The sequence below is a fragment of the Cottoperca gobio genome, chromosome 6 (assembly GCF_900634415.1).
Source record: "Cottoperca gobio chromosome 6, fCotGob3.1, whole genome shotgun sequence".
In the NCBI taxonomy this organism is placed as follows: Eukaryota; Metazoa; Chordata; class Actinopteri; order Perciformes; family Bovichtidae; genus Cottoperca; species Cottoperca gobio.
Genome location: NC_041360.1, coordinates 14181877 through 14197290, shown reverse-complemented (window position 1 = coordinate 14197290; position 15414 = coordinate 14181877). Strand labels below are relative to the sequence as shown.

At 40.5% G+C, this 15414-nt stretch overlaps 1 protein-coding gene across 2 annotated transcripts in view; it reads left to right on the top strand.

Moving 5' to 3' along the window:
- LOC115009736 (voltage-dependent calcium channel subunit alpha-2/delta-1) overlaps positions 1–15414 on the top strand; it is a 64911-nt gene that overhangs the window by 20131 nt on the left and 29366 nt on the right. For both annotated transcript variants that reach the window (XM_029433934.1, XM_029433933.1), the window contains exons 4-10: positions 4811–4870; positions 5612–5647; positions 6472–6601; positions 12557–12688; positions 13545–13614; positions 14035–14085; positions 14302–14401. In XM_029433934.1, coding sequence (XP_029289794.1) covers positions 4811–4870; positions 5612–5647; positions 6472–6601; positions 12557–12688; positions 13545–13614; positions 14035–14085; positions 14302–14401 — 579 coding nt within the window. The remainder of the gene's footprint in view (positions 1–4810; positions 4871–5611; positions 5648–6471; positions 6602–12556; positions 12689–13544; positions 13615–14034; positions 14086–14301; positions 14402–15414) is intronic.

Genomic DNA, 15414 nt, shown 5'->3' with positions numbered 1-15414 from the left:
TTGTATTGCACTTACAACGGCTCGCCAGTGGGAGAAAATGTATGGGATGATGCACTAGACCAGGGGTCGGGAACCTATGGCTCGCGAGCCATATATGGCTTTTTCGATGACACAATATGGCTCGCAGACAAATTTGAGCTGACATTTTTAGTAATCAAGTAATAAATAATTATACTGTGTCATTTTAAAGTAAAACTTTTAGCAGCGGATTTTCTTTTTTAGTTCTCCCCTCTACTTTCCTCCGCCCTTTCACTGACTGTGGGTGTGTGCGCACATATGTGTGTCGGCAGTGAAGCCCCGCCCTTCGGGAAACCGAGCAGAGGACAAACTGTGCAAAGCAAGCAGTGTCAAAACTCAATCACAGAGAGGGCCAACATTAAAAACTGGGACTACGTCGAGGGCCAAACACGGTCCACATTTATTGAACAGGATACACATATTGGATAAAGTACAAAAAGATATGGAACATATTTAAATCAACTGCAAACGGATTGCTGAGCAGTCAATTATAATTTCTCAGCTGCAAAGTCGACAAATGCGCTCAGTTGATCAGCAGAATCAGTCGGGAAGAGGCGGTGGAGATGGTTTGTCAGTGTTTGGAAACACGTAGTGACCAAAGTTTCCTTCTGCATCAGAGTCTCCCACAGGCAGCTCGGCTTGGAACGCTCTCACTGCATCATACATGTCCGTGATCACACGACCCTGAAGCTGAAGGTTTAACAGTGAGATGCTTTATTATTATATTATATTATTATTATGCGTTATGTCGCACATAAAGGCCAGCTCACATCGTCCCAGAGATCTGTAGTGTGTTTCTCTCTGCTTTCCAAAAACTGGCAGATTTCCGAAACTCGAAAAATCTATTCAGCACTTTCCCTCGACTCAGCCATCGCACCGCCATGTTCAGAAAAGACTTAAATTGACTCTTATAAAGTTTCCTGTCTGTGTTACAGTGCTTATTACATGTTCCATCTCCAGAGCTTTACAACACAGCGCTTCCTGGTGTATGATGCAGTGATACACCATCAGCTGCATCTTCTCCTGCATCCTGCCCACCAATCCACTCTTTTCACCACATCGCAGACTCTCCATCTGTCGTCAGTCACGTCAGTTTGTCCCGGGACAGTTTCAATTTCTCACACATTTAGATACTTCCTCAAATATGTATTTCCCCGTGGTTGTGCCATGCATTGATTTAATTACCAAAAGCGGCGCGGCAGTTATGATAGACATATGATATTTTCTTGCGGGCCAGATATAATTGCCTTCAAATCAAATCAAATTTATTTATATAGCCCAATATCACAAATTATATATTTGTCTCAGTGTGCTTTACAGGCTGTACAGGTTACGACACCCTTTGTCCTTAGACCCTCGCATCGCATAAGGAAAAACTTCCTAAAAGAAATCCCATAATTAAAGGGGGAAAAATGGAAGAAACCTCAGGGAGAGCAACTGAGGAGGGAACCCTCTCCCAGGATGGACAGATGTGCAATAGATGTTGTGTGTACAGGATAAACAACATAGTACAAATACAACATTTGACAGAAATGATGTTGTGTTGAAAAAGAGAAAGTATGGATGAATCCAGGAAAATGTCAAAAAGGCTTCCCGGTGTCCAGTAGGACCAGGGCAGCAGACGCAGCCACGATTCCTGATCCTGACGTAAACCTTATTAGTGGCAACCTGCCACATGAGAGACATAGAAACTCCGGGGATGATACCCCGGATGCTGTGTTAGTAACATAGATTTACATAAATACATACAGATAGAGAGGGAGGGGAGGTGAGAGGAAGAGAAGGAGAGCAGGGAGGTGTCCCCTGGCAGTCTAAGCCTATAGCAGCATAACTAGGGGCTGATCCAAGGCAAACCTGAGCCAGCCCTAACTATAAGCTTTATCAAAAAGGAAAGTCTTTAGCCTGCTCTTAAATGTGGAGAGGGTGTCTGCCTCCCGAACACAAACTGGAAGCTGGTTCCACTGGAGAGGAGATTGATAGCTGAAGGCTCTGGCTCCCATTGTACTCTTAGAGACTAACCCTGCAGTTTGGGAGCGCAATGCTCTAGTTGGTTTATAAGGAGATAAATAACATAAGCATTTAGTTTATTTAATAAAAGAGCACCTGTTCAATGAAACACTGATAGCGCTTTTAGTACTCGGAGACGTGTTAAACTTAAAAATGCACGCATAAAGTTGCATACAATTTTATTAAATACATGGCTCTCAAGGAAATACATAAAAAAATATTTGGCTTTTATGGCTCTCCCAGCCAAAAAGGTTCCCGACCCCTGCACTAGACTCTAGTGCAGTGGTCTTCACTATGTTTTAGATGAGAGCCACATTGATAGGACAAAGTCAATAGGGTTGGGCCAAGCAAGTTTAAATATCTTGTTTCTAGTCTATATTTACATATTTTATCAAGTATTATTCCATATTATTTGTAGGCTAATAGAGCAGACTCTGTTTTAATGGGTTGTATGTAATAGCCCTGCTTGTTTTTAGTGTTTTTATGAAATATCTGTATTGACTGCATAATCATATCTATCACCCCTTTATTTAGCCTACTGCCATGCGAGTCACCAATTAAAGCTTGGCGAGCCACAGGAGGCTCGTGAGCCGCGCAATGAGTGACACTGCTCTAGTGCATCATCCCATACATTTTCTCCACAGTGGACTCTAGTGACTAGAGTCCACTGTGGTGGATGGTGAGCTACTATACCATCATAACCCATGGATATACAAGGGGATTGCTTTTGAACAGCTGTCCACTGAAGTGGCCAATATGCGTGAAATGGTTAACATCTAGTCCAGGGTTAGCCAACGCGGTGCCCTCTGGCACTTAGACGCCCGCAGGGACCACGTGAGTCGCCCGCAGGGACCACGTGAGACGCCTGCAGGGCATGTTCTACAAATAGCACTAGTCACCATGGAGATCCGTCTAAAATTTGTATTTAATTGTTTTGCTGTTTGTTTGTTTTTAAATCAATAACACCTGAATTAGTCTTTCTTTTAAAATGACAATATTGAATATAGAATTTAAAAAACTCAAATGTTTTATGTATATGAACTCTGACCCTGTCTGGGGTCAGAGTTCCACGCGCAAGCCAAATCTCTATTTCCCTTTTCGCTGAGATACGCTAGCGGGAGCAGCTACGATGGGACGCTAGGGGCATTTTTTACACTAAACATGGCAGAAAAGCGAAAGAAAACTAACTATTTTCATAATGATTGGGAGGAATAATAATTGTTTTACAACAGTGAAAGAAAAGTGTGTACGCCTCATTTGCGGGGCGACGGCAAAGCGGCACATTGTGGAGAGACACTTCGTTACGTGTCACAAAGCTACCATGCTAACTAACTAACTAACTCACCAACTCACTAACTTACTAACTCACTAACTCACTAACTCCCCAGCTGCAGCACTGCGGGCAGAACAAGCCGAGAGTTAAAGGCAGCTTTGGACAGCGGCAGTCAAAAGATATTTACACATATATTTTCTCTTCACATATATGAATATTTATTATGATAATTATTATTATTATTATTATTATTATTATTAATAATGATAATTATTATTATTATTATTATTATTATTATTATTAATAATGATAATATTATAATTAAAGGTGAACCGTGCAACTATGTTATTCAGGAAGTTTGTATCAAGAAATGTTATCATGTAAAATTCATTAAGTGCTCTTTCTGCCACATTTACTTTTTTTGAAGCAAAGGAAAGCTCACATCTAAAATGTTAACTTCATTCTGATAGGGCATTTTTGTTTCAGCGCACTAGGCATCAGTAGTGACATTTGGAAAAAGTCTTTACATATGCATGCAATAACTGAATAAGATATAGCCAAACATCATAGTAGTTAAACGCATCAACTGTAAAATGTAGAATCAGATGTCTGTCTGTCTCCCTCCTTTTATGTGTCATTGCTTTCTTGTTAGTGTTCTTCTCAGTATTACCCTCATTTCCCCACAAAGGAAAGAATGAAGATGGAATCAAACCGTGAAAGATCATAAAGAAATCCTGTTAAAGCGTTGAATGTATTGTGCTATTGGAAAGCGATGTCTAAATATGTCTCAACATCATATAGTAATCCAATATAGCATGCAATTCCACACTCATGATGTTTCAGTTATGAATAAATACTACCCTGGATGTCTACAGAGCACTTAAGACTCATTTGTTACCAGAGTGATAAATATGTGCTGTTTAGTTTCTGCATGCCGTTATTGCTTGTACTGCATGAGAAGTGTTCCAGTACAATAAAGAAAGTACTCTTACCGCTATTCTCTTTTTCTCTATTGCTCAATGTGAGTGTGTGCATGTTAGAGAGATATATAGAGCAATGGTGACATTAATTACATTTATATCCCCCTGTTATTTTATCCAATTTGATTGACGGACCTTCAGTTGATAAACCATTTGCACTTGACTTTATTCATCTATATTCATTGATCTGCCGTTTCTTACTCTGCTGACTCCCCATTTCTCTTCATGTTTCTTTCAGTCACACTCACACAGACACACTACTCTCTTACAACACAACCTTTTCATTCTGCTAGTACGACGCTGTGCTGTGGCCTTTAGCGGACAGTGCTGTAAGACCGTGATAGCCCTGTGGTTTGAGCTCCGAAAGTGAGATCATAATCACTTCTCCGTCTCCAGGATGGTCTCCATCGTGCTTTTTTTTTTTTTTACATACTCTCTTTTGCTCAGGTTTTCTATAATTAGACTGATGCTGTGAAGGAGGCTTACCTTGTGCAGTTTCCAATCTAAATCCCTGTCATATTTCACTCCCCAGAAATTGGCCACAGCCGCTGAGAACTTCCAGATGGAGCATAACTGGAAAGACGAGTTTGAGGTAACGGAGGGACACAAAAATACAGACACACACTTATAGGAATACCTGCATAAGAATCTATTGAATATGTGCACGTTTTATGTGTGGGCATTATATACTGTATGTGGGTGAAACACCGGAAAATACACAGACACACAAACATTAAAGGTCCTACACGTAGTCTGGATTCACAGGCCATAAATTCCTTTCATTGTCTGAATAAATTTAATCTGTTTGCGTCTGTATGTCATTAGCAGTGATTACAGCTCCATTACTAAATTGGCTTATTGCATATTATACTCTGTATTATGACGCATCATGCCCCTTTCAGATGTCAGATACTGTGCTTTCTAAGAACCACAGTGGCACACAATTATAACGCAGAGTAAAGAGGTGGTCAGGAAAATGACTTGTCACACACACAGTTATAGATGTGTCTGAGATGTGAATTACCATATTGCCATCTCAATGGCAAGGAAAATGCTTCCCTGGAGCATTGCAAATTGCTGTAGGCACAGATGTAAAAAGAGGAATACTCTGCACACTCATACACTCACAGCTTAACTCATACCGTATTCATTTGATTGGTAGCACAGACTAGTGTCCTCATTAACATAAAATTGGAGAATTTACTAATGGAGTTGCCTGCCAACAAAATAAAGAGCTGTTTAGAAATGGATTCAGCATATCATGATTGCATAAATGTTGCACCCTAAAGCAGCCACAAAGTTATATTTGTGCTTCTTTGTGACTTGTTTACAGGGTGATGAAATCTCCTACTACAACGCAAAGGACAATGTGAGTGTGCTTTTTTCCCTTCCGCCTATTTGCTCTCCTTCCATTTCAACCCATGAAAAGTCCTCTCCTCTTTTTTTTTCCATCTTCTATTCGCCACATCCATATCTTATTTTTCCACCCTTGCTTTGCCTCAGCCTTTCACTGCAATCCCTCCCTCTTTTGCCTCCTCTTCAGGCGTTTCTTTCCGTGTAGCTTCCTCTCCGTTATCCCTCCTCCCTCCCTCTCTCAGGTGAGGAGGTTTCTGCCATGTTTCTCCTCTAATTGACAGATGAGATGTATGAGCTGGCTACACTGTTGCTTTATTAGGAAGCAACTGTTCACACTCTCTCCCTCCCCCTCTTGCTTTTTTTTGTCTCCCTCCAACTCACCACCTCATTCCCTCTCCACCCTGCATTCTTTCCTCCATATCTCATCATGCTTTTCTTCATATATCTCACTGTCTGTAATGCTCTCATTGATGTGAATTGGAGAATGCACACTAGGAGTTATATATCTCCACAAGGGGCATAGACAATCTGGCTGTCTCCTGCTACTCCTCCAAAGTGAAGATGATAAGAAAGGCGAAAAAGCAAGATATCATTAAGAATACGCTCGATGATGCTACACAGTATATTCTTAAACAAGCTGGGAGGGTGTAAAAAGTGCAGCGATGACATTATCACATCAGACAGGAGGATGTATAATCAGTCCTGTGCTTTTAAATAAACCCACAAACTGTTTCTTGCATGCAATGATGCTTCAGCAAATATAATAAAGGCTTTGAATGATATCTTAAACACATAAAAAGCATTACTGTCTGCATCTTGATTTTCTTTTCCCCTCAGCTGGATGCAAATGAGACAAAGGGAAGGAAATACAGGATTCGCCCAGACTTTAAAGAGGACCTGTCATTTAAACGTTTGACTGATCACAACCACACGGCTGTCCACATCCCCACTGACATTTATGATGGTTGTGAGTACACACACATACACACACACACACACACACACACACACACACACACACACACAACCAAGTGGTAACCATGGATACAAGTGACACGCCAACCCATTATGAAATGTTGTTTACAGATTATTCCTCTTGCAAATTTGCTCATGGTTAAATGATGGTTTAAAAAAACACAGCATAATATGATCCTCTCCTGTACTCAACTGTCTCTTGGCTAAGCCGTGTGTCCTCTGGATTTTAATGAATAGAATTAAAGGTCCTCTAAATGAAATGAATTGATGCTTTTTGGGCAGAAAACCTAAGAACATAAGAAAACCTAGCAAGGTTTTGATAATGAGTCTTTTGGTTCATCCTCTTCATGCGTCCCAAGGCGTATTTATGTTTCACTTTTGTTAAAATTGCGAGATAGGGCATTTGTGTTGCATTCGTGTGGTGTCGGAAACCTACACCTAAACAGCTATGAACGTGTTGTTTGAATGCTCTGAGCAATAAAATACAAGACATCTTTTTGTAGCGTTCATGTTATTTCCACGACTTAAAGCTCATGGACACACTGAAGTCGGAAGAACGAATTCCCAACTTGGGACCCGAGGAGCATGTGACTGCACCATTGGCCTTTTGCCATTCCACTTTTGAAATGTCTTTCTTCACAGTAAAGCATCTGTTACAGTGTATTTGCCCTGTTTGTTAAAAAAGGACATTTCTGATAATTTCATCATCATGTGGTGACATTTACCTTGAGTGGTTCAGAGTAATTTGATTCTCTAGAGTCCCTGTGACATTAGCACAGCTCAAGCTGAATGTCAATGACTTAAGGATGGTCTGTTGAATATCTTAAATGTGGTCTGAATTATATATTATATTTGAACAGCTTTCTTTTCTTCTATTTTTACATTTTAAGCACTTGAGGGGTACTCTTATCATAGTGTGACTTAACGGCCGTCCACACCAAGAAAGATAACTACAAATAACGATGTGAGCATCTGCACTGTTGATAACTTCTGTAAATATACGATGGCGCAACTTCTGTGGCGCGAAGACACACTTCAGCTGTGTCGGGGCCCCAAAATGGATATTGATGATGTTACTGCTGTACTTTGCACATATAAAGAAATTAAGGATATGAATAAGAAAACTGTTACTGCTACTAGCTACTGCTGTGCAGAAGAGAGAGAGAGAGAGAGAGAGAGAGAGAGAGAGAGAGAGAGAGAGAGACACACTTTATTGCTGAAAGAAAATATGTTCAAAGGCCATTTTACTAATCTACCTCCTGTGTGGTACAAATACACCTTTGTATTCAGATAGATTGTCAGTGTTTCTATCGTTCATCAAATCGCTCTGAACGTGATATTAAACAACATATTTATAGTTTTATTTTTAGTTATCATTCACGGTGTGGACGGACTTTTACAATGAGCAATAAAGCGTCCGGTGCCTTGCTCAAGGATAGCTTACCAGGACACATGGAGTTTGAACATGAGTCTAATTACAGGATAGTTCCTCTAACCATCAGGCTGCGCTGTTACTGCTTGGCTTGTGCTTGTGTATTTTTATATGTGGCTGTGTGAGACTGTGTGTCTGTGTGTATGTGTTTAGATATTCACTAATTAGTGTACAGTGGGATGTGGTGCGTCAGCAGTGACTTGCAGGGACAGGAGAATGAAGTGACTTCCTCAGCATGGACGTCAGCCTGCTGGGGAACCGCCTGTCCCCAAGGTTACACACGTCACCTTTCCTCTGACCCCAAACACAGGGGCAGAGATGAGGGATAGGGATGGGCACACATTGTTGTCTGTGTCTTTTATCTGTAAAAGTGCAAGCCTGGTTTATTAGCATGCTTTTGAACTCGATGTGACTTTTTCATTTTCTTTCTAGAAAAAACTCTCTTGCCATAATCTGGGCTGCGTGTCCTCATAAAGCTTTTCAGTCAGGGATGCTGTTTATTGGTAATCTAATGAATATGCATAGATACGCTGAGCTACTGGGACCTGTCTAGGGCTGAAGTCTGATCTTCGTGAGATGAAAGAGACCCAACAAGTTAGACTAAGGGTTAAGATTGAGCATGTAGCGCTGATGAAAATGGGATAGGGAATGAATGTATTCAATGTTTAACGGGAACAATATGTGTCTTTCAGTTTTCACTTGCTCGTATACTGTTTCAGATGTTGGCGCACATGCAGAATTGTGTATTTTGTATGACTGAAGAAAAAAGAGACAGAGGATTCATATGTTATTGAGGTTTCAACTCTCCAATTTGATCTCCACCCTATAAATGTTCCAGGAATAGCCTTTGCTCAGCTGGAGAAAATTGAATTTTCCTGGTAAAGTGAGAGGCAAGTTTATGAAATCACCTTCTACAGGCAGCAGCAGCAAATCACGCGTGTGAGACGAGTGTACATTAGGAAGCAGACATTCAGATGACAGAAAGATCACAAAAGCCACATCTGTTGGTCCAGTGAAGGTAATGGTCACACGTGTGAAAATGTATTTGTATAATATATATGACACCCAACGGGGGCTAGTTAAAAAAAACATTCATAGCATGCTAAGCTAGCAGTCTTTCTCTTCTGAAACGAACAGAATAAACCAGCCAACAAGAAAGACAGCAACACTCAGAGGCACAACACTGGGAGTGAGATAGATTAGTTTCCATTTTTATAATAAAATCCTTTTTCAACGTCATCCCCCCATTATTAAGAGCCCTACACCTCCAGTCTCTGGCTCAGACTCCACCCCTCTTTGGTTTCTCATTGTGACCTTTGTCATCACACTTACACTTCATTGTTTGTATGTACTAAACAAACAAGATATGACATGTTAATTGTTAACTTAGGAGGTGCTGTCAGGCAGATTCTGTTACGTTAGGACCAAGGAGATTTAAGCCAATGCAGACGTGTTTTAAACCTGCATTTCTTCGAATACCCAGTAGGGGACACCTCCACTGGTTGTAAAAATAAGTCTGTATGTATAGAAGTCTATGAGAAAATTACATAAATGAGTTCCAAGTCGTCTTCAATACAACATGATGTTCATTTTGTAAATGATGGTCCCATTTAGATTAAAATAGATGAAAAGCAGGGTATGCTTTAGGGCAGGGGTCACTAACAGACAGGACCGCGTTCCGAGTCCGGACCCAGACGCCGACCTTATCCGGACCCGGACCTATAATCAATGCATTATTAAGGGATTTTCAATTTTGATTGGGCGCTTCTATTTTAACCGGCGCAGCTTTTTTCGTTTTTATGGCACTGGTTTAGCGGTTCAGGAAACTCACAGACCAATTGCATGCAAGTTAAGACATCCCACGTGATGCTACTCAGCCAATCAAATCTGTGCATTCCAGGCGGCAAACATTGCGACTCTGAATACAGACAGATGAGAGGCGAGAGGCGCGTGACAGACGAGTTAGCGATACAGGAAGAGAAGACGCAGAAAGGGAGAGAAACACAGACGAAGAGACGAGTGAGCGGCAGACAGGGAGAGAAAAATAACTACTCATGGCGCTCTCCAAGAAGAGAGAAGTCAACAGAGCTTTCAACCCAGAATGGACTCATTCATGTTCATCCTTCTCACTGGGAGCACAACACCAGCGTCTCATATGCTCAGAGACCGTGGTGCTCATTAAAGTGGTGATGTGAAACGCCACTATGAGACAAAGCACAACGTTTTTGACCAAACATACCCACTCAAGTCTGAACTGAGGGCACAGAAAATAAGCACTCAGAGCTCAATGTGATTTTGATTTGTGACAAAATAAAGCAAACAGGCCACCTGTCAGCATCATCAGCCACAGAGAAATGTTTAACCCAGGATGTGCTAGCCTGGGTTAAACTGTTCAATTGTTAAGATGTGTTGAGACTGATTTATTCTAACATTGGTTGAGAGTTAAATCAAGATGTGAAACAGTTAAAGAAAAAGGGAAACTCAAGCTGCTGCTACACTTTATTTTATTTTTCTAAAATTAAGCACTTTATTTTAAGATGCACAGTTTTTCAAAAGCTATTTTATTTATTTTCTCAATTTTATTTTTAAATGGAGCCCGAGAAGACCATTATACATATCTACAGTAATATATATATATATATATATATATATATATATATATATATATATATATATATATATACAGTATTATATATATGTATAGTTCAATGTTAAGTGTTAAATGTTAAATAAATATTGTCTAAATGTTTTTAAATTGTACTTTCTTTATTAGATTTGACAGTCAGTTGTTGATGACGTGCAGACGTTGATACAGCTACTGGGCTACTTCAATATATCTCACACTAATTCATAACGCAAGTTAGACATTATGATGCTCCGGACCTTTGCTCGCGGAAATTTTCTCTAACTGGACCTCTTAGAATTTTAGTTGAATACCCCTGCTTTAGGGCATTCTCCTTTTGTGGAGGTAGCATTCTTTTCTAGACATAAAGGATATGATGAGAGCATAGGGGATAACCTACTTTATTTATAGCAGTGAAACAATAATGTACTCTTTAACATTCAAAATAAACTAATCTATGTCACGTTAGTGAGTTATATTGCAGCCCTTATATTCCACTGAGATGAAGTCATCATAGGTTGTAGATTCAGTGTGGCATCAAAGCCATGCCGAGTGCAGCCAGGGAATTCATTAGTGTCAGTGGCAATATGGGCGACAAGAGGATGCTATATCCCTTATGAAGCAGCAGGAGTTTATCTTATTAAATATTATGACTAACTCAGGAGTACTCAAAACCAATGGAGACATTAAAAAGCAACATATTACTACTGGTTTAGATGTGTTTGGTTTGTCTGTATGTATGTATGTATGTATGTACGTGTATATATGTTGTGTGTATCTAACTGTACAGCTATATAAACTGCTATGAGGCCTGTGTGTAGATATGTAGCTATCTACCTGCCTTGTCTGTCTTCATCAGTCTTTACTCAAAAATCACACATAAATATTGTAATTTTCTCATTATCTAACAAGGGCTGTAGTGATATTTTCTCTCCCTTTCTCTTTAAAATTCTAACCTTGATGAGGGAAATACATTACTGTGCACACATACACACAAACACACACACACACACACACACACACACACACACACACACACACACACACGTACACACACATGCTCTCAATCTCTCTTTCTATAATAAAAAACATGCACTCCTGGCAACCGAGGCTTCATTAACTCTCCCCTCTAGAGGGATGCATGCTAATGAACACTGTTTGCTTTGCACATCAATGAGCCACGTCACACCCAATACAGGATACCAATCTATCTCACACACATGCAAGCTTACACGTGCACACATGCATGCAGATATAGATGCACACTTACACAAAGAAAAGCATATAGTACTGCATTAAAATAAATAAAGATAAAAGAAGGAACGAAGAAAGAAAAAAAAAGAACAATAAATAAACAGACAGAGCAAAGATAGAGTTGGGCCAGCATGTGCTGTGTCTCCATCCATCATAGTGAGTGTGGCTCTGAGCTGTCTGGGTGCTGTGTCATTACATCCATAATGCCTGTTGCCTCTCACAACACACACACACACACACACACACACACACACACACACACACACACACACACACACACACACAGAGAGACATGTTAGGTCAACAAAGTTAATTTCAAACCCATTACTTGCCTGAAAACCACTCCTCAGTATCTGTTGCTAACTGCTGGCGCTGGCTGGGTGTGCTGTCTTAATATTTGCTCATGCGTCCCGCTGGGTGAGTGGGCAGACTCTGAGCGGGCCTGTGTGTGTGAATCTTAATGAATGTGTTAATCTGGGATGTCTACATGTCTTGGACAGTCTACAAATGCCAGAATACAGACATAGGCATGAATACAAAGTCTGATTACAATGTTTATTTTGTGCTAGAATGTCGCTTTCTCTAGTATATGTTGTCTTTTGAAATATATGTATTTGTTCATGTGTGTGGATTTCCAGCCACCATTGTGCTGAATGAGCTGAACTGGTCCGAGGCATTGGAGGACGTGTTTAGAAAGAACAGAGAGGATGACCCGACCCTTCTCTGGCAGGTGTATGGAAGTGCTACGGGCCTGGCTCGCTACTACCCAGGTAAATAACAAACAAACCGTCTCTGTCTGACATTTAGCACGGAGAAAAAACCTTATTATTTGGCCTCCTAAATTGTTTGTGTATCTGTTTGCATGACACTGAAGCTGTGTGCGTTTCCCCCCATATCAAATCAGAGGTGCTGTCATCAGCCGATTATTGTTTGTTTGACCTGCAGTAAGATGCAGCATGTGCCTTTTAATTGCAACAACAAACAGCCAGGGAATATATTCACGGGTTTGCTTTGTTCACACATCACTGAGCAAAAATGCTCAATAAATAATATGCATTGATTTTAAATGTAGTACCCTAGATAGTGTCATACTATCTTTAACTGTATTAGTCTAGTGCTGCTTGCAATCGTGAGTTTTTTCTGTACCAAGCTATTTCTATTCATGAGATTCTCTGTCATCATGGGCACTATATAGCTTTATGGGAAAGGTTTATGTCTAATATTCATGAATTTTCATTGGCCCTGAATTTATTCCTCTTTGTTCCAGTTTTTACCTCTTAGCATGCACTATACAGTCGGCAGTCACACAGGCTCATACGGGCTTGTTTTCGCGGTGCTCCTCACTAATAGCTCTGAATAGATCTGAATCCAGCGCTCCGAGCTTTACATTTCAGATGAACATTTTATTTTATTTCCCAGTCTTTTACCTCTTTATGAAAACACATAATACATGTCATAATAAAGATAGTGTAAAACATGTGGGATTGACAACGATTAGACACTGCTGGGCTGAAAATTACATCAACACATCAGTCTGACATTCAGAGGTGTCAGAAATTGGATTCTGTGTTTTATTCCCCTTTATTATGAAAACGTTATTAACAACACATAAATATCCTCTCAAAGCTTCTCCCTGGATGGATGCTCGCAAGACCCCCAGTAAGATTGACCTGTATGACGTCCGCAGGAGGCCATGGTAAGAAAACAGCTAGAAACACATCAAGAATCATTACATTTATTCAATGATGGTCAGAATTCAAGACCCGGTTCAGGTGTATATATAATTGTTTACTTCAATTAGTATTTGCAAATTAATGTGGCTTTTAGTTGAATGGCTAGGTGATGAATACATATTATTGTATATCAACTTTCAGTGGAATTGCATTGTGACAAATTATAATCACATTTTGTACTTGCTTCACAAAACAACGTTGTTTCATTAGTAATGGATCCAAATAAAGTGTAATAATTGTAAAATGGGGTTTAAAGCTGTGAAAAAGTTAGTAAATAGTCTTGAGTTGAGAGTTGTAATGAAACCTCCTTCAACATGTTTTTAACTAATCAGAGTGTGTGTGTCTCACTCCAGCTTGTCTTTCATTTATTATTATCCATCCAGGTACATTCAAGGAGCTTCCTCACCCAAAGATATGCTAATCCTTGTGGATGCGTGAGTTACTTTAAAACCTCATTGATCCATAACCTCCTCACATCAGTCCTGATTTCCCCTGATTATAATGCATGCCTTCTTAGATTTGTCACATAATGTAATGGATTTCCCAAGGCAGAAGCATTTCTAATTATATTGAGTCAATTCCCATAGTACAAGAACTGAGCAGACAGATTGCAGTGAGAAGCTGTCAGGTACTTGTTGTTGTTGTTGCAGAAGTGGGAGTGTGTCTGGCTTGACTCTCAATCTGATCAGGACCTCCGTCAGCGAGATGCTGGAGACTTTGTCTGATGACGACTACGTCAATGTAGTTTATGTGAGTATTATTAAACCCATCACTTGCTGAACGTTGGGTGGTCTGTTTGTGCGAGGCGGCGGGGAGCGCGATGCACGCTGAGAAAATGGGCAGAGTGACAGACGGAATCAGAATGTGCGCATGAATGTACATTTAATTGGAGATACACACATGGAGACATTGTGCACATGCCCACACACACACCAAAACGCACGCACACACACACACACACACACACACACACACACACACACATACACACACACACACACACATACACACACACAGGAGAGACAGAGATGGATGACAAGTAATGAAATATGGATTTCTCTCAGGTCTGGCCACCCTGAAACAAACCTTTAATGAAATACCCACTGCTCTATTTGGTGTACAGGATTAAAACTCTGCACTACATGCCCTCGCCCCACTTCCTTACCTTTGTGCATGTGCGTGTGTGCATGTGCGTGTGTACATTCCCACTTCTCCTATAGGAAGCTGCACCTCTGACAAGAGTGAACCCTAGGATACACTCATTCATCACCCTCTTGATCTCTCCATCACTCGTTCCTTTCATCATTGAGTCATGCCATTCCTCTCAGCATTTCGCCGTACAGTATCGCTCCATTCATCTCTTCGGGTCAACGAATGATCCCCCTGTGCATTGTCGCTCCTCCTCTTCTATATACATTACTACAACTTTCCTCCTTCCACTGCCTCCACTTTCTTTCCCTTCATTTTCACTTTTCTCACCCACCAATCACTTCCATAGCTCTCCCACCGCCACCTTTTCCACCATCTATTCTAGGCCTTCCACGCTGTGTGATTACACTCAGAAAGAGCCAATCAGAAGAATGTGTGATGCTTAGATGGGTGCCTGCGGAGGTGTTTATTGAGATGGGTCTTTATAGAGATTGGAGCTGTCTTCTTTCGCCTTGCACAAAGACAGCCATTCATACTCTGTTTCCTCTATCCAGGGACCCTTTGTCTTGGACACAATGTATTCTGTTTCACGGTGGAATTATTGGAATCTGTCG